We start from the raw sequence: 17,958 nt of genomic DNA, 5'->3' as shown, positions 1-17,958 counted from the left end.
AATTGGATCTATAGCGATGTAGGTTATAGCCCACCTAAATGAAAGCTTTCTGGGGTTCTCGGTAATTTTTAAATTTAAAGGGGGCCTGCCTGTCTCTCCATGTTAGGAACATTATTACTCGGACACTTAAACGATGTAGTTTATGCAGATTTGCCACATAGCATATAAATATACCTATTTTTTTTTTTTTTTTGTCTTTTTAACGGCAAAAATCTTACTGCTCTGACTTTGTCCTCCACAGAGCAGTTCCACTATTCAGACTTCATTTCCCAGCCTTCACCGCGCGACCGAGAACGGACCTTTCGTCAGAGCCAATCAGTTCCCGGGACTACCACTTCCTCCTTCAGGAACGCCCTCAGGAGGGCGAGCAGCAACAGGGAAAGAGGCTCGCGGCGACGCCCCCTTGGCACGACGGAGTCGGCGCGAGTCCCCCTCCGCGCACGCGCACTCTGGACGGCACTCTGATTGGCTGCAAGGGGCCGACTGTTCCTATTTGAATCTCGGCGGCTCGGAGGAGTGTTCGAGGTGCAGTCGGCTCGGTTTCCCGGGACTCCGGCGTTTTCCCGTCCTCAGGACGGGCTCCCTTCTCCCTCGTCTGCGTTCGCGGCCTACGAGCCTTAACCTGGCAGGTAGGAGCATCATGTCTCTCCGCCCCCCCTCTCTCTGCGGGGTTGACTGTTGTCCGAGGCAGGGGCTCTCTGGGGGATGGGCGAGCCCCGTGGGCCTGGGAGCTGGGGGAGGGGGACAGCGGTGGGGGCCCGGAGAAGACCCTAAGACTCCCCCAGGGTCAGCTTGAATAGAGGGAAAGAGAAGAGACGAGGTAGAAGGGGAGAGCAGGAGTTGCAGGCCGGGAAGGCCCGAATTCAAATCCTCCCAGCCCGAGTGAGCTGTGTGTCCCTGGGCACACGTCCGAACCTCTCTGAGCGGCGCCTTCATTACCCGAAGGCACCGCGCGCACTTGGGATCTGGAAGATTTGGATTCAAGTTCACCCTCGCGCACTCCGTGTGTGACCTTGATGACCAAGTCACTTAACTCCCTTTTGCCTCAGTTTTATAAAACAAGAGGGACGGTATCGCCCTCTGTCTTTTAGGGTTGCAAAGTTCTCGTGAGATATCAATTGTGAATTGCTTATCGCAACGCCAGTAACTCGGTAAATGCTTTCTTAGATACTTATTGCCTCTCCTTCCGCCCCCTAAGTGGTAAAAGAGGCAATAATGCTACCTACTAAAGCAGGGTTTTTCTGAGGCCCAAATGTCCATGAAGGACTTTGCAACTGCAGCTTAAAAGGAAATAATAATAGCGTTTTATTTTTCAAAATACATGCAAAGGTAGTTTTCAGTATTCACCCTCGCAAAACCTCGTATTCCATCTTTTTTCCCCTTCTCTCCTTCCTGCTCCACTAAACAAGTAATCCAGTACAAGGTAAACATGTGCAATAATTCTAAACATATTTCCACACTTGTATATATAAATGTCAGTTACTGGAGCTCTTAAGTGCTACATAAACGCCATTTAATGACTATTATTGGTTTAGAAAAAAATAGTTATTTTCTTTTCAGTGGAGTTCAAACAGAAACAATCAGTTTATTCTGGTAGTGTTGCACAGGTGGATGCGATTACTGCTTTTTGTATTTGAATTAGGACTTGTGTGCAACTGGATGATGGGAGTTCCATCTTGATTACCCGTGATTTTGACCTTTGTTTTGGAAAGCTTTGGATTTCTTTTCTGTGTGGGGTTACGGAAGCAGAGTAATTGTTGATAATGCTTTCCAATATGTGTTTCCTTTTCGGTCAGTTAGCTAACGTTTATCAAGCACCTACTATGTGCCAGACTCTATGGTAAGCCCTGGAGTCGCAGAGAAAGACAAAAACAAAAAACAGTCCCTGTTCTCCCAGAATTCCAAGATAATGAGGAGAGAACATGCAAACAAGATTGTTATCAGGATCAATTGGGGACTATTTCAGAGTAAAGGCATTAGAATTAAGAAGTATTGGAAAGGCTTCTTGTTGAAGGGAAGTTAGGGAAGCCAGGAGAGGTGCATTCCAAGTGTGGAGGACAGCTTCTGGAAATGCCACATATGGAGTAGCCCGTGCCAGAAATAACAAAAAAAGTCAGTCTTTCCCCCTTTCTCCTCTTGAATTAAATGCTTTTACTCATTCTATGCTCTATTATTAATTGGTTTCTAATAGCATGGTAATAACTGAATATCTAGACCCATGATGACTTTAGGAACCCCAGTTTTACATTGAGGTAGGGGTCTTAAGCCTTGTGGGTATCCCTTTAACAAAAGACTGCTGCTGTGTACAGGAGCCCACCTTTTTGTGGCTGGTTGCCACAAGGGTGATCTTCCTCACAGATATGGTTTCAAATCCAACCTAATAGTTCCTAGCTTGTGTGACCATGTGTTACGGCCAGAACTCTGAAACAAGGATTCTTACAAGGTGTTAAGTCGATGGAATTGATGAGACAATGGTTATGTAGTTTAGCATGGTGCTTAATAGTTCTTTATTCTCTCAGCATGATTAATTTATTCTTACAACAAATAATGGTTTCCTAGTGATATAATGATTGGTTTATATACTCAGCATATGAGCTGGGAGGCAGAGACAGATTCATTCATCATCCACCTTTGTGGTGACTGGAGGCTGAAGCACACACCCTTGGACTCTGACTCACTTCATTCATCTCATTCCAAAGGTACTACACCTCCATGAAAATTAACATGTTGGAGCCCCTCTTCACTTAAAAGTGGGTATTCCCCTACTCTTACTCCAAGACTATGATAATTATTTGGATCCCTGTCCTCCTGCATTTTCTCCACTGAAACCAAGTCCCGTCTAAAGGCCATGAGAAAGCTAGCTGAGCACCAGGCCAAGGAGACAATAAAGGATTTGGATTTTAACACCTGGCTATTCTCACGGTGAATACTCTACTGAAACGAAGTGCCCCACAGACCTCCGGAAAACCAAACGAACACTACAGCCATGGGCAAATTGTTTAACCTTTTTTCCTCTGTAAAATTGAAATAGGATCTCTAGTGCTTTAAACTTTGTAGAATGTTTTTCTCACAACAACCTTGTAAGCTAAGGAGGACAAGAATATTATCTCCATTTTACAGACTAGGAAACAAACTTTGAGAGGTTGTTCTTGTCTGGGGGTGTGTACTTTTTCCAGCTAAAACCTTTTTCTCCCATGGTTGGAATGATATTCTTATGGATTCTCTAGTTTTCTCTAAGACTCCAATCAAAAGTCAGATTTTGTTGAGATAGTATTTGTAGGATAAAGATTTGTCATCTGTTAAAATAATTAAGATTGTGAGATTCTGATGTATAATTTAACCCTGAACTTTTATCTTGCTAATCACGATAAGATACATTTTTGTAGCCTATCATGGGTCACAACTCCATATGGGGTCTTGTAACTGAATATAGGGTTGCAAAATTATGATTTATTATCAGTAAATGTTTGATTTATATGCCATGTATATTTATATACATGACCTGTATACCTGGGGTCATGTAGAAATGCCTTAGGTGAAAAAGGGTCAAGAATGGAAAAAGTTTAAGAAGCTCTGGTCTACAGTATTCAGAATCATGATGCTATCATGTCATTCTCCTTACTCAGTTTACTTCAGTGGGTTCCTGTTGCCTCCAGATACAAATAAATACAAAATATTCTGGTTGACATTTAAAGTCAGTCCTTCTGTGATCTGGCCACTCCTACCTGCATAATCTTCTAACACCTTATTCCCTGACATATACCTTTCTTCCAATGACACTGACTTCCTTGTTGACATTCTCAGCACTGGGCAGTTTCCTCCCTTCTCTGCTCCAACTACTGACTTCATTGGTTTCCTTTAAGTCCCAAAGACAATTCTTTTTAATGGAAGCGTTGGCCAACTCCTCTTAATTCTAGTGCTTTCCCTCAGTTAATATTTCCTATTTATCCTGTGTGTAGCTTACTTTGTTTATATTTGTATGCTGTCTTTTCCATAAAATTGTTAAGCCCTTGAGGGCAGGGACTACCAGTTTTTTTAAAAAACACTTTGGTAGCATAATATTCACAGTTCAAGAGAACTATAGAGGACTCTAGCCTCTACTCCTGTTAATTGTTTTATAGTCTCCATCTAAAAGTAAACTGCTACATTTGATAAATTTGATAGCAAGGTACCTGTTGCAGTTTTTTTTTTTTTTTTAACTAAGTCTTTACTATTATAAAGTGAAATGATATCTGTTAAATATTTCTGTTCATTATTCACCTATTTATCATGTGCTCTTGAGAATGTTGATTCTTATCTTCTTCAGCTAAGGAATTGTTAAATATTTCTAGAGTTGGCTTCTGCAAGAGGATGATATGGTTTTTTGGTTTTTTTAAATATTATATAGGTTTTTGGTAAGGTATTTTCCAAATCTGTCATGGTTCATTTAAATTGCTGAAAGTTTAATTTTGAGAATTTAAATTTTACTTCTGGTATTGTGTAGATTGATTACTTGGTATTTCCATTGAGCTTTGATTTCTGAATTCCAGTAGGTCTCCTAATACATTCATACACCGCTTTCTTCATAATAGTCTTATGCTAGATGTATCTTGCTTGTATTTTATATATTGTAATTCAGTAAGTATTGCCTTAATTCATCGATTTACTTTCATTTCTATATTCTAGCTCAGTCTTCAGTTCCTATCTATCTCTGCTATATATTAGAAATTTTATGCTTATCAAATACAAATGACGTTTTGATTAGAAAAAATTGGCAGAAGCTGAAGGAACTGTTGTATTATTCAGGGGAATCATATAGTTTGACATCATGTAAAGCAGATTATTATGAAGATGTTTTGGTTTGATGCTCTTTTAAATTTGGAAGCTTTACTTCTACATAGGAGAGATGATAGATTTAAGGCTAGGCAGAACTATAATGGACTTAAACTGCCTTCCTGAACAATTCTTCACTCACATCAGTTGTTGACGTTATAGTAGTGGTGGTGATGTGTTTTTAGTGGGAACCATTTCCCACATGGATGTCAGATACACTAGCAATTTCCCTATGCTTGCATCTATTTTACAAATCTTTAGCACCTGGGTGGAACTGAATCACAGTGCTGTAAGAAAAGGCAGTCAGTGTAAATGTCCCTTTGGCATGGCTAGTTTAATGATCTTCTTTTTATTCCTCAGTATATTTTCTTTTGAGACAAAAACAAGACCAGATCAGGAAAGGATCATTTGTCTTACCTGAGGTTCCTCTTAAGTTCCTTTCCAATGGTGTTACACCTCCATGAAAATTAACAGGTTGGAGCTCCTCTTCACTTAAAAGTGGGTTTTCCCCTACTCTTACTCCAAAACTGTGATAATTATTTGGATCCCAATTTCATTGGAATCCTAACTTAATCAATATAAATTAGTTTGATATGATTTTACAAGTTCTGAAGTAGGCCTCACAACTGTGAACTCAAGATTGTAAATTCACTTGTTCAATCATAGTGTTGAGGTTATAACCGCTTCCTATACCAAGGCAACCAAAATGATGGTGTTAGCCACTAAATGATGGGATATATATTGAGGTTATCCACTGGTGTTTCAAGTGGTCTCAAAAGAATTTGTAGACCTCCAAATCAAGGATTAAAGATTTTATTATACTGCTAAGAATAGGCTAAATCCATAAAGGTTTAGTAAAGAAAACAGTTTAGTAGTTAATGAAGTTTCAGACCCCTTAAGGCATGACTATTATGCCAGTGGCTGGCTAGGCTAATCATCCTAAAAAAAAGCTAGCTATAACAAGAAAGTGAATCAATCCTAATCCTAAAAAAGAATTAGCATATTGTTTTAGGGTTAAGTGTTCAAACTTTTTCTGTAGATCAGTTATTCAGACTATGAAAGCATGGTATGAAGTAATTAAACATTGAATTGGCTTCTATTTTGTTCCAATTTGGCGTTTTCTTTGTGTTGAAATTCTTGTAACCAGATAGAGAGCCAGAAGGGGTTCGTTTTCTCTGTCTATTTATCTGTCTCTGCCTCCTTCACCTCCCCTGTGTATGTCTCGTTCTTTGACTTCAAGCTTCAGCAGTAAAATTTTTGACCGATGTTAAATTGTTTATTTTGTTCCTTGTGCTACTTTGACTTTGCATATTTCCTCCTGGAACTTTTATTTTTTCTGTTTGTTTCTTTATTTGTGCAATATGATGTTTAGGTTGTGTATGGCAAATAATGATATGATCTGCCAGTGCCTTTCTGCATATTTTCAATAAGTCTCCAGTTCCTTCAGCCATGGTATATATATATATATATATATAAAATTTATATATAAAATGCTTCTCCTTAGGAATATTTGTGATTAGTTACACCTAAAGTTCTTATTGAGGGTACTGTATGCAGGCAGGTCTTGAAAGCTCTTGTTTGTGCTTTCTATCAAATATTGTGAGAGAAGGCATTTGTTCATGAGGTCTTTTGAATTACTGTCTTTGATATAATTAATCTACTAGCTTGATTCATGCCATCAAACTCAAAAGAGCTTTTAAAAATTAAATCTGTGTGCCTATCTTTTTTGAATGACATTTTTGACACTTAGTTAATATAATTGGTGTATTTTGCATTAACTAAGGATTTTCAGGGACTTCAGGTTCTTTAATTTGACCCTCTTCAAATTTTAGTAGCTTCTAAGTTTCATTTTATTTTGTATAATCTAGGCTTCTTAGGGGTCAAGTTATTTCTTTTGATTACTAAATATTTGTCAATAATAGCCTTGTTCTGTGATTTAAAGCCAAGTATTATAGACAAAAGGTAGTATAAAGTTCTTGTCTAGAATTGGGTGAGATCTGTTTCCATTTTGTGATGATAAATATGATATGGAAAATAATAAAAATAATCATGTATTAAGTTCATTTCATTCACACTTGTGATCTGTATGCTTTAATGATGAGTACCCTCTGTCTTGAAGCATTCTTACAGATGGAATGTGTAAAAAAATTTAGTCCTCTGCATTTTAGGTACAAATCTGTCAGAAACAATTGTTATTATTTTCATAATATTAGTAATTTATATTAATCTCAGCATTTCTGCTTACATGAGAAGAGCCCAAGATGAATAGAACCATCTTGTAACTTTAATACATCTCTCCCCAACAGGAAATAATCCTGTCTTGTTTTTGAGCTTAACAATTTATAGTATTCCTAAAGAAGGAACTTTTCACAGTATAAATCATAATTAAATCATAATTAAAAGATTGTTTCCTCAAACAGAATCAGTCACTTAATTTTTGGCACAGGTTAGAGATCATTTCTAAAATCATTAAATCCTTTGACCATTCTAAGGATTCTTTGCAATTAGTTAAAGGTAGATTTGAGGTATTTCTGTTAACTGAAATGATCTAAGAGGCTATTTTCTTCTCTTGGGTAGAGCATCACTCTTTTGGTCAAGGTAAATCATTCAGGGTTCTCTAAGTCTTGGGTCTGTCATATTAATTACTTCAGGGAGAAGTGCTTTCCTGAGAAAGAAGAGCAGGACATTATTTCACAATTGATAACTGGAGACTGATAGGATTTTTTCCACATCAGTATAATATCTTTAGATAAAGGTATTTTTAAAATCATTTCTTAACATTGGTAAAAGAGAGAAGAAGAGAGCAGAGGCTTTAGTCTGTTTCATGAGGGGTATTGAATTTCTGATGTTAGAGAATATATTTTGCCTCTTTTTGTACCAGCTGAGAAAAGAATCCTACTTACTCTACATATCTGTCAAGATGGTCATCACAATGGCTTTGAGTGGGCTAGCCGGCAACCTTATGATTCCCCCTCTATTTCTTTGATCCTTAGGAGTAGTGCCACATACTGAACAGGACACAAACTTCATCAATGTTATTGTCAGTCTTAGGACATTTAGAATCCATGTTGTACTGGCTGGAAACTATTTAAATAAGACTTAAACTAATATTTAATCCAACCCCTGTGAGTAGAATCCTGCTATATATGCTGGGAATAAAGACGAAAGAGGGAAACTGAAAGTTTATCCAAAAACCCATCATCTGTACCTGTATTCCTGTCCCTTTTTTTTCAACAATTTTATCCATTGTACCATTTAGTTGCCCACAAGGAGATGATACTGTGCCTTAATTTCCTACATAATATTTGGATATTTTAGCTGTTTTTGTATGAGTGTAAAGAACAACAAGAAAGCCAGTTGTTGTGATTTTAGAGCTGAGTGGAAGAGCAATGTTTATAAGAGCAGAAAGGGAGGAGGAAAATTTTAAAAGTCACAAAAGAGTGGCATTTAATTATAGAGATAATAGAGAGCCACTGTATTGAATTATAGTGTGGGGAGAGAATAATCTCACCTTGATTGTCCAATTTTTCTTCCAGAACTCTGTTTCAGTCCTAATTTTATTTTTTTATAATTTTTTTCTGGGGAGGACATTTAAAATTATTACTTAAAATTATTTAGCATTTTTCCTCAGTTACATGTAAAAATGATTTTAAAATGAATTTTAACATTTGTTTTTAAAACTTTGAATTCTCTCCCTTCTTTCCCTTCCCCCCATTGATATAGGCTATACATGTGTAATTATGCAAAACATTTCCATTATAGTCATGTTGTAAAAGAAAACATAGACCCTCCAAAAAAAAAACAAACAAAAACCAATGACTCAAGAAAAATAAAGTTTACACAATATTGTCAGTCTGTATTCAGAATCATCAGTTCTTTCTCTTTTCATCCCAAGTCCTTCACAGTAATCATCCTACAACATTGCTATCACTTTGTACATAGCGCATTTCAATTGCATGAACAAATGGAGGACTTTCCAAGTTTTTCTGAGAACATCCTGCTCATTTCTTATAGCACAATAGTATTCTATTATAACTACATACCACAATTTGTTCAGTCATTTTTCACTTTATGGGCATGCCTTCAAATTTTGAATTCTTCACCCCCAATGTGGGAAAACTGGGACACTTATATTGTTGGTGGAATTGTGAATACATCCAGCCATTCTGGAGAGAGATTTGGAACTATCCTCAAAAAGTTATCAAACTGTGCATTCTCTTTGATCCAGCAGTGTTACTACTGGGCTTATATCCCAAAGAGATCTCAAAGAAGGGAAAGGGACCTGTATGTGCCAAAATGTTTATGGCAGCCCTGTTTGTAGTGGCCAGAAGCTGGAAACTGAGTGGATGCCCATCAATTGGAGAATGGCTGAATAAATTCTGGTATATGAATGTTATGGAATATTGTTCTGTAAGAAATGACCAGCAGGATGAATACAGAGAGGCTTGGAGAGACTTCCATGAACTGATGCTGAGTGAGATGAGCAGTGCCAGGAGATCATCATATACTTCAACAACAATACTTTATGATGATCAATTCTGATGGACGTGGCACTCTTCAACAATGAGATGAACCAAATCAGTTCCAATAGAGCAATAATGAATAGAACCAGCTACATCTACTGAAAGAACTCTGGGAAATGAGTATGAGCCATTACATAGAATTTCCAATCCCTCTAATTTTGTCCGCCTGAATTTTTGATTTCCTTCACAGGCTAATTGTACACTATTTCAAAGTCCAACTCTTTTTATATAGCAAATTAACTGGACATGTATACATATGTTGTATATAATATACTTTAACATATTTAACATGTATTGGTCAACCTGCCATCTGGCAGGGGTGGGGGGAAGGAGAGATAAAGTTGGAACAAAGGGTTTTGCAATTTGTCAATGCTGAAAAATTACCCATGCATATATCTTGTAAATAAAAAGCTATAATTAAAAAAAAAAGAATTCCTTTACCTCCAGAAAGAAGCTTCTATAAATATTTTTATGCATATAGGTCCTTTTCCATTTTGTTTTATCTCTTTTAGGATACAGACCTAGTAGTGTCAAAGTCAAAGAGTATGCATGGTTTTATAGCCCTTTGGGTATAGTTCCAAATTGTTCTACAAAACAATTCAGTTCACAATTCCATCAGCAGGGCATTAATGTCTCCTTTTTCCCCAGATCCCTGCTCCCATTTGTCATTTTTCTTTCTATCCTATTTTGCCAAAGGTATGGCAGTTGCTCACAATTGTTTTAATTTGCATTTCTCCAATCAGTATTAAGTTAGAGCATTTGCATGGCTATAGATAGGTATTAATTTATTTGAAAACTATATCTTTTGATCACTTACCAGTTGGGGAATTGCTATTTTTATAAATTTGACTTTATCCTTTATGTTTGAAAAATGAGGCATTGGATTTTTTTTTTGTTAACTGTATTTCCCTCCATCCTATTCTCCTCCCTTTCCTTTATTCTGTTCTTTCTCTCCCTTCACCCTGTCCCTCCTCAAATGTTTTGCTTCTGGCTACCCCTTCTCCCAATCTTATCTCCCTTCTATTACTGTCCTCCCCACCCTAATCCCCTTCCCCTTCCATTTAGGTATTTCTATAGCAAATTGAGTACATTTTCTTTTTAAGCCCGTTCTGGAAAAAGTGGTTAATTCACTTTACCTTCCTTCACCCCTTATCTTCTCTACTGTAAAAGCTTTTTTCTGTGAGACAGTAATACCTTATTTTACTTCTCCCTTTCCCCTTCTTCTAATACACTCCTCACTCACCCCTTAATTTTATGTTTTTTAACTGTTATCCTTTCATGTTTAACTCACACCTGTATTATGTCTCTATATATTCCTAACTGCTATAATAATGAAAAAGTTCTTATGAGTATCATTTTCCCATGAAGGAATGTAAGAATTTAATCTTATGAAGTTGCTTGTGCTTCTCTTGAATCTTTTATTTGAAAATCACATTTTCTATTCAGCTCTGGTCTTTTCATCAAAAATGCTTGAAAGTCCTCTACTTCATTGAATATTAATTTTTTTTCCCTGAAAGATTATACTCGCTTTTTCTGGATAAGATGATTCTTAATTCTTATCTACTTCATTTTGCCCTCTTGAGTATTTACATTTCAAGCCTTCTTTCTGATTCTTTAATGTAGAATTGCTAAATCTTGTGTTATCTTATGTGAAGTCTGGGTTAGCACTCTGGATGCCTTAGAATCTGGATGCTTAGAGTCCGGATAAGCAAAAGTCCTTGGTCTTTATCCTTGTTGTTTAGGGGGAGAAGTGAAAGGAATGGACACTAGCTCTTCTTGACCTCCCTTCTCCTTATCCATAGCCAAAGTGACTCTGGTTTATCTTATTCTACCCCTTAATCCCTCCTACAATTATCTGCACATCAAAAGATGGAGCTAGCACAGAATAGTGAGAAGGGCCATTTTCCAAGCATATGCTAATATAGTATTGTGGTTGTCTGATTCCAGTGCACCTACTCAAGAATTTCAGCCCTTTACAATCTTGACTGTGGCTCCACAGTATATTTGATTTTTTTTCTTTTTTCTTTTTTGTTGTTGCTTACATTATTTTCTCTTTGATCTGCAAACTCTAGACTTTGGCTATAATTTTCCTGAAATTTTTCATTTTGGGATCTCAGATTCTAGAATATCAAAACAATTTTCCTTGATCATTTCTTGAAAGATGTCTAGCTTCCTTTATCTATCATGGCTTTCAGGTAGTCAGGTAATTTAAAAATAATTCCTGGACCTATTCTCAATTTTAATTAATCTTTCTTGTCACCATAGATAACTATTTGTGCTTAGGATTTTCCCCCCTGCTTGCTCACTTTTCACCTTATTATTTGACTTTTAACTTGTAGGTAGGGCTCTGCTTCCAGGTTGTAGGGTGCATTGTCTCAAGCTTCAGGAATTTTGTGCAACTTGTTTTTAGAGATATTTCTAGAGACCTCTTAAGTTTTCATTTCTTTGAAGGTGATGTGATCTAAGAAGAGTAGTAACTCTCCTGGCCTTTGCTTCAGTGCACGAGTGGCCACAAGCACTTGTTCATTTCACTTTGGATCAATACATACAAGTCTTTTCAAGTTTTTTAGAAACTTTACCGCTCTTTGTTTTTGTTAGCACAATAATGCATCACTTGTTGGGCCAGTCCCCAATTGATGGGCGCTTAAATACTTGCTGATTACTGTGTTTAGGATACAAATAAATTAAGTAATCCCTACTGGCAGAGAATTTAGTTACTAACAGAAATGGCAAAATATGCATATATATGTTAAGGGGAATAGAATAAGTAAATACACGGATCAGGAAAGGCTTCAGTTGGAAGGGTACTTTTGAGCTGCATTTTGAAGGAAAGGAGGTATTTTGTTTGGAGAGAGTATTGTGTTTGAGATAATGATGTAGGGTATGGAATACCTACCCTATTCCATAGTTTGAGTGGATTGAGGAGTGGTTGAGGAGTAGTAAAAAGGTTAACTTAACTGGACTGTAGAATTTAGGAAGGGGAGCTATTTATAAATGTGCCTGCAAAGGTAGACTGGAGCCAAGTGTTAAAAAGAGCTTTCAAAACCAAATAAGTGTTTATATTTTATAATACAGTCAATAGGGAATCAATCAGAGGAGTTTAAATAGTGGAGTGATGCGATCAGAAATTGGGTCACTTGATTCCCAAGAACTGGAAAATTGAGTGTGGCTCTTACATTCCATAGCAGATTTGTTGAACTCTTCTAAAAAGTTTTGTAATTTTCCTCATACTCTTTGTAGAAGTAATACTTGAAATCTAAAGGCTAAGTAGTGCAGTTGGGAGTTTAGCTTTGGGCTTCCATGAATTCTGTGAAGGCATATTTGGGTAAACTTTATAGTTCTGCCTTTCTTGGCAATAAAGGCTAAAGACATTAGAATATTACACTATAATGTGAATTACGTTAGCAGTCAAGTTTGTAATAACTGGCCCTTTCTATTCCTGTTAAGATTATCTAAAAGACCAGCTGTTTCAGCAACTACTCCTTACATTGTTATGTGGATGATTTGCTTTTCCAGAATGAGTCTGCAGATCTTAAATGACGAAAATATTACTGGTGATATAACTGCAGAAACTTGTGACTTCCTGTTTACACCGCCAGAGCTAACAGGAACATTATCATTTTTTCGTACGTCCCAGAAAGAAAATGTGCCACCAAAAAGTATAGCAAAATCTATGAAAGTAAGTGTATTTTGTTTTTGTGTTTAAAAACATTATCTTCCATGTTCCTTTTTGGGGCCTACTTTTTTCCTAATGAGAGAAACAGAAATAATACTTACACTATTGTTGAAGGCCTTAAATTATTTAAGACGTAACTGTCTCTGTGTTCTTTTCTCTTTCTCTCCCTTTCATTTCTATACCCAAAGGTAACTTTTCAAACTCCTTTGCGGGATCCACAGACAAATAGAATTTTAAGCCCAACCATGACAACTAAGCTTGAGAATTCTTTTACCCTGGATGATTGTACAGATGATTTAAAGGATGCTCATCCTCCTGCATCAAGAAATGAAAAGTAAGTTTTGGACAAGTCATAGTGATCTAATTTCAAATTCTCTTGGCTAGATAGAGGGAATAACGGGGATGGGATGGCAACTTATTTCTGATTGCAAAATCATATTTTGATCGGCTATTGATTGATGTGATTGATATACTATGACCTATCACAATTGATTCAATTTCAAAGTTCATAACACAGAAACTATTTGCTAATAAAAATATTTTTGGGAAATGAAGGGAACCTTCAATTTTTCTCTGCAAATTACATTTTTGCATTGTTCTACTAACAATTTCATTGTCTTATTTTATAGTTATATATCTGTTCTCAAAGAATAATTTCTTTTGCTGATAATCTGAATCTGTTAACTTTAGCTTTAAGGAAGCTTCAAAGGTGCGTAAAATTGAGAAATTTGGGCTTGATGGCAGAGAAGATTAAACATAGAACTAGTTGAATGTCTGGTTTTAAAAACAGCAATAAATGAAATTTAATGTCTCGTCTGGTACATCTCATTTTCTGCAGTGGGTGACATTCCCCATAAATATTTCTCAGTGCCATTGTACTATAGGTTAAATCTCTATGCCAAATGCAGATTTGGGCAATATGTATTCAGTGTATTTATGAATAATTTCTTTCAAATGAATTAAAATTAATTTTGAAGCTTTGTCACTTTTATTTAAATTTTTTTTTTGAAAGAAATCAGCAGGTAACCAAAGGAGTTGATAGGAAAACAATGAATGAAACTTCTCAAAGACAAGAAACAAATCCTGCCCTTTATCCAGATCTGCTGCCAGTGAAAAGCAGTGGCTCCTACCATATTGACTTGGATAGTCTGATGGATTTTGACCCGTTCGTAAACTCATCCCAGAATCCAAGATCTCCATTAGTAACCAATGACTCTGAACTTGTCTTAGAAGAAATTAACTGTTACTCATTGGATGAAACTTATCCATTTATTTCTGAAGACTTTAAAGAATCCTCAGGAATAAAATCTTCGAGAAGCCCTGAAAAAATTTCAGAGAAAAGTTGTGGTAGTCTAAAATCTGCTTCATTGACTGACAAAAACACTGATGAAATAAATAGAGTAGCCGTCTTAGAAGAAAAGTCTGATGGCAGTGTGGTAACCCAGAATCTTATGAATGGAGTTGTGTCCAATAAGGAAGAACAGAACTTATCTTTGGACTCGGGACAGCCTGAAGAACCAGTTTCTAATACAGCTCATGATATCCAGCCTGCCAGTATATCAACACATTTGGTAGCTTGTAACTCTGACTTTGTCAACAATGATGAAAAAAAGACAATCGATTCTGAGTTATCAGCTCTTCCCCTTGTAGAAGAGAAGCCTGTACACGTGGTTGAGCCTTTGAAATCCCAGCCTGTAAAACTAGAATTTGATTTTTCTGATAACATTACTGTCAAGCCACCACCAAGAAAATTAGGAAAGGGTCCTGGAATTAAATCTCTTTCTAAGAAACCTTCTGTAACCCAGGAGAGAGTGACAAAAAACCTGGCAAAGGAAAGCAAATGTCAGGATAAAGAAAATATGGACCCTCTTCCAAAGGGATCTTATAATTTAGACTGGGACAAGCTTGATGATCCAAATTTTAACCCATTTGGGAAAAGGTCTAAGCCTTCTCCTTCTTCTCATCATCAGCAATCTAGTAATGAAATCACTGAACTTCAAGAGAATCTTGCAGCACAGAGTGACAGCCTTCCTAGTGAGCAGAATAGTATGACTGCTATTGATGACATACCCAAAAGTCAGTAAGTAAAATTCCTTAATGGGGAGGCTGTTTAATATATTATTAGAATTTTGGAATTTCAATGAGAATTTCATATTATTTATACTAAAATTTTGTTTGCAGTTTATAAACTTCATTTACTATGTTAGATTCTGAATTGATCTTTTTAAACATAGCACACTTCATTTCTCTTCCAAAAGAAAGTCTCAAGTTAAATTTATTGAGAGTAAAATTGACTATTGAGCAGATTTTGACATTCTCATTTTACTTTACAGATTGTAACCATTAAAATCAAATATGATTTTTTAATATGGATTTTATAGAAGATTTACTCAGCTTCTAATTAGTAACCTATTATGAATAAATGTTGGGCCCAGTATATTTCTAATATTGCTGATATTTCAGAGTATGAGTATAGACTCATTATACTGCTTTTATTTTGCCACAATATATTTTCTATGGTCTAATCAAAGATACTCATGTACCAAAAGTCTAGTAAGAGAGGTGACATCATAGTTTGTTTTTTTTTAAACCCATACACCTATAACTTTCATCGTATCTCTCAAAGCTGCTTCTTTCTTTGTCCTTGAGTATCCAACCTAGATTGTTATAAATATCACCAAACTTTTACTAAGATATTCTAGGCTAATATGATAAATTTCAAGTCTCTGTTGGCTCTTCATTTTAAACTTGTTTTATTGCTTTCAGGCAGGTTCTTACTCCTGTTGCTGCTGCTGAATCTATGCTTCCAGTAGGAACAGAAACTTTGATAACTGGGGATCAGGTATGGTATATTTCATCATAGCAGGGTGGAGGGACCATAAAGGATGTTCTCCACACTCTGTGTCCTTAATTGGGAGTATTGGAGATGATTTCTTTGGTCTAGAGGATATTTTTATTCCTATTGACAAGTAAAGGCAGATGCTCTCCAAAAATGGTATTATATAGTATAATTATATAGAGATAACATGTATGTGTGTTTATATGTAATGGAATCTTTGGATGTAGAATATTTCATACAAATGCATCTATATGCCTCTAAGTAATGTTCATACTATGCTTCTGTGGACCCTCATGATTCCTTTGCCTCCACCCCCTCTGAGGTATTGTTTATATTTGTATGTATATATTTATATATCTTCTTGGTAGAATGTTCAGGATCCATATTCTAATCATCAAGAACTTTATTTCTATTTTTTAAACCAATTGAAAAATAAATTTTTTCTGTACTGTTTTTTTTTTTTGAAATGAAAACTTTTTAAAAATGTGTGAACAGATACCAAAAATTGCCTGAAATTAGTGTTTTGTGAATCCTTAAAAGAGCTTAAATATTTTTTGTAGGATTAGTGGATGTTGTATAATCTATCCTTTTTTAATTTAATAACATCTTTACTTATACTGTTGTCTCAGTATAAACCATAGACTTTCATTATCATACTTCCAAGTTAGCAACAATCTAAAGAAAAACATTTGATTCTAAGCTTATGGAGGTATTTTAAAATTTAACTTTTAGCAGTTATCCAGCACACTGTGCTTTACTCATATCACTTTCTCTAAGTCAGACAGCATGAACCTTTACTTAAATCTGGGGTAGTTCCAAACAAAAAATGTTTTTTGTTGCCTTCCTTACTAATTCGTATTCCAAATTTTATTTGTAATCTACCTCCTCCCCCCCCCCCCCCCCCCAACTTAGTCTTATGTTTTCAATTACTTTTCTCCTATGGTACTCTCTCTTCTTACTGCTGTGGAAAGAAAATATTTAGAACAAATTTAAGCTATAATTAGCAGATATTTAAAGCACTTAATTCATTCTAAGAACTTTACTAGGAATTGAAGATTTAAAATTAAAAATGAAATATTCCATGACATGGAAGAATTTATGAAAGAGGGAGGGGAAGGGGGAAGAGAAAGTGTGTGTGTGTGTGTGTGTGTAAGTAATAGATATTTTGGCAGCTGGTAGAAATTAGGAAAGTTCTCAAGGAGGAGGTTTCTGAATTAAAAGTTGAAGGAAACTAGATGTACTTGTGTCTGGGCCTGAGGGGCAGCCTGTCTAAACTACAGGTAGGAAATGGAATTTGGGATATTGGAAGACTATCAAACCGGCCAGCTTATATGGACCACAGAATCCAGTGTTAAATTAATTACAAGAGCTGCTTCTCCTCCCAATTTTATCTATATTTTAAAGAAGTTTTGAGAATTAATGCCTGAAAGGAAAGAATGTGAATCTTTTATATCATAGCATCCCAGATGTTTTTGTGAAAGTTTTGTTTGGGAAAGGGAAGACCATCTTCCCAGAGCTTTTAACACATAGGATCTTTGCTTGTTGAAAATAAGAATCATTCCATTTTTTTGTATGTGTATCTTCTGTATCTAAAATTTACTAGGCTTTTGGTAAGTGTTTGTTGATGCATTAACCATGCAAATTGTTCTTACAAAGTAATAAGCATTGTAGAAGAACTTTATTTAATGTTAAATTACTGTTTAAGCCTTTATAAAGAATACATGGTTGTCATATATTTGATTCTGCTGGACCAAGATATCACTCTAAAACTGTTTTTAGGAGAAAACGGAAAATTCAAATACTTCAAGCAGTCAAGTTGTTAGTCCAGCATTAACCACTGGTTCTGAACTCCACCAGAAGGAGGAATTGGACACAAATGTCAAGGGAGAAACTGCTATATCTGAAGAGGACTTCAGATCTCCTTCACAAGGTAAATGGCATTCTGGGAAACATTTAATTCTGCCAGTTCTAATATATTTGGTGATATGTCAGCCATATTTTGCATACTAGTATTATTTCAGCCTCTTAGGTTTCGTTTACTAATGCAGTTTCTAAAGATCTTTACCTAAAGATTTTAGTTGTGGGAGAATTTAATTGATAACTTATGT

At 36.0% G+C, this 17,958-nt stretch overlaps 1 protein-coding gene across 1 annotated transcript in view; it reads left to right on the top strand.

Annotated features, from left to right (window-relative positions):
• The first annotated feature begins 465 nt into the window (after nucleotides 1-465).
• TACC3 (transforming acidic coiled-coil containing protein 3) overlaps nucleotides 466-17,958 on the top strand; it is a 32,121-nt gene continuing 14,628 nt past the window's right edge. The window contains exons 1-6 of the mRNA XM_003773448.4: nucleotides 466-629; nucleotides 12,852-13,014; nucleotides 13,200-13,345; nucleotides 14,024-15,091; nucleotides 15,778-15,853; nucleotides 17,630-17,780. Of these exons, the coding sequence (XP_003773496.1) occupies nucleotides 12,853-13,014; nucleotides 13,200-13,345; nucleotides 14,024-15,091; nucleotides 15,778-15,853; nucleotides 17,630-17,780 (1,603 nt within the window). The 5' untranslated portion in view covers nucleotides 466-629; nucleotide 12,852. The remainder of the gene's footprint in view (nucleotides 630-12,851; nucleotides 13,015-13,199; nucleotides 13,346-14,023; nucleotides 15,092-15,777; nucleotides 15,854-17,629; nucleotides 17,781-17,958) is intronic.

This window comes from Sarcophilus harrisii, chromosome 6 (assembly GCF_902635505.1).
Source record: "Sarcophilus harrisii chromosome 6, mSarHar1.11, whole genome shotgun sequence".
In the NCBI taxonomy this organism is placed as follows: Eukaryota; Metazoa; Chordata; class Mammalia; order Dasyuromorphia; family Dasyuridae; genus Sarcophilus; species Sarcophilus harrisii.
Note: the sequence above shows the minus strand (reverse complement) of the source record. Positions and strands in the feature narration are given on the sequence as shown.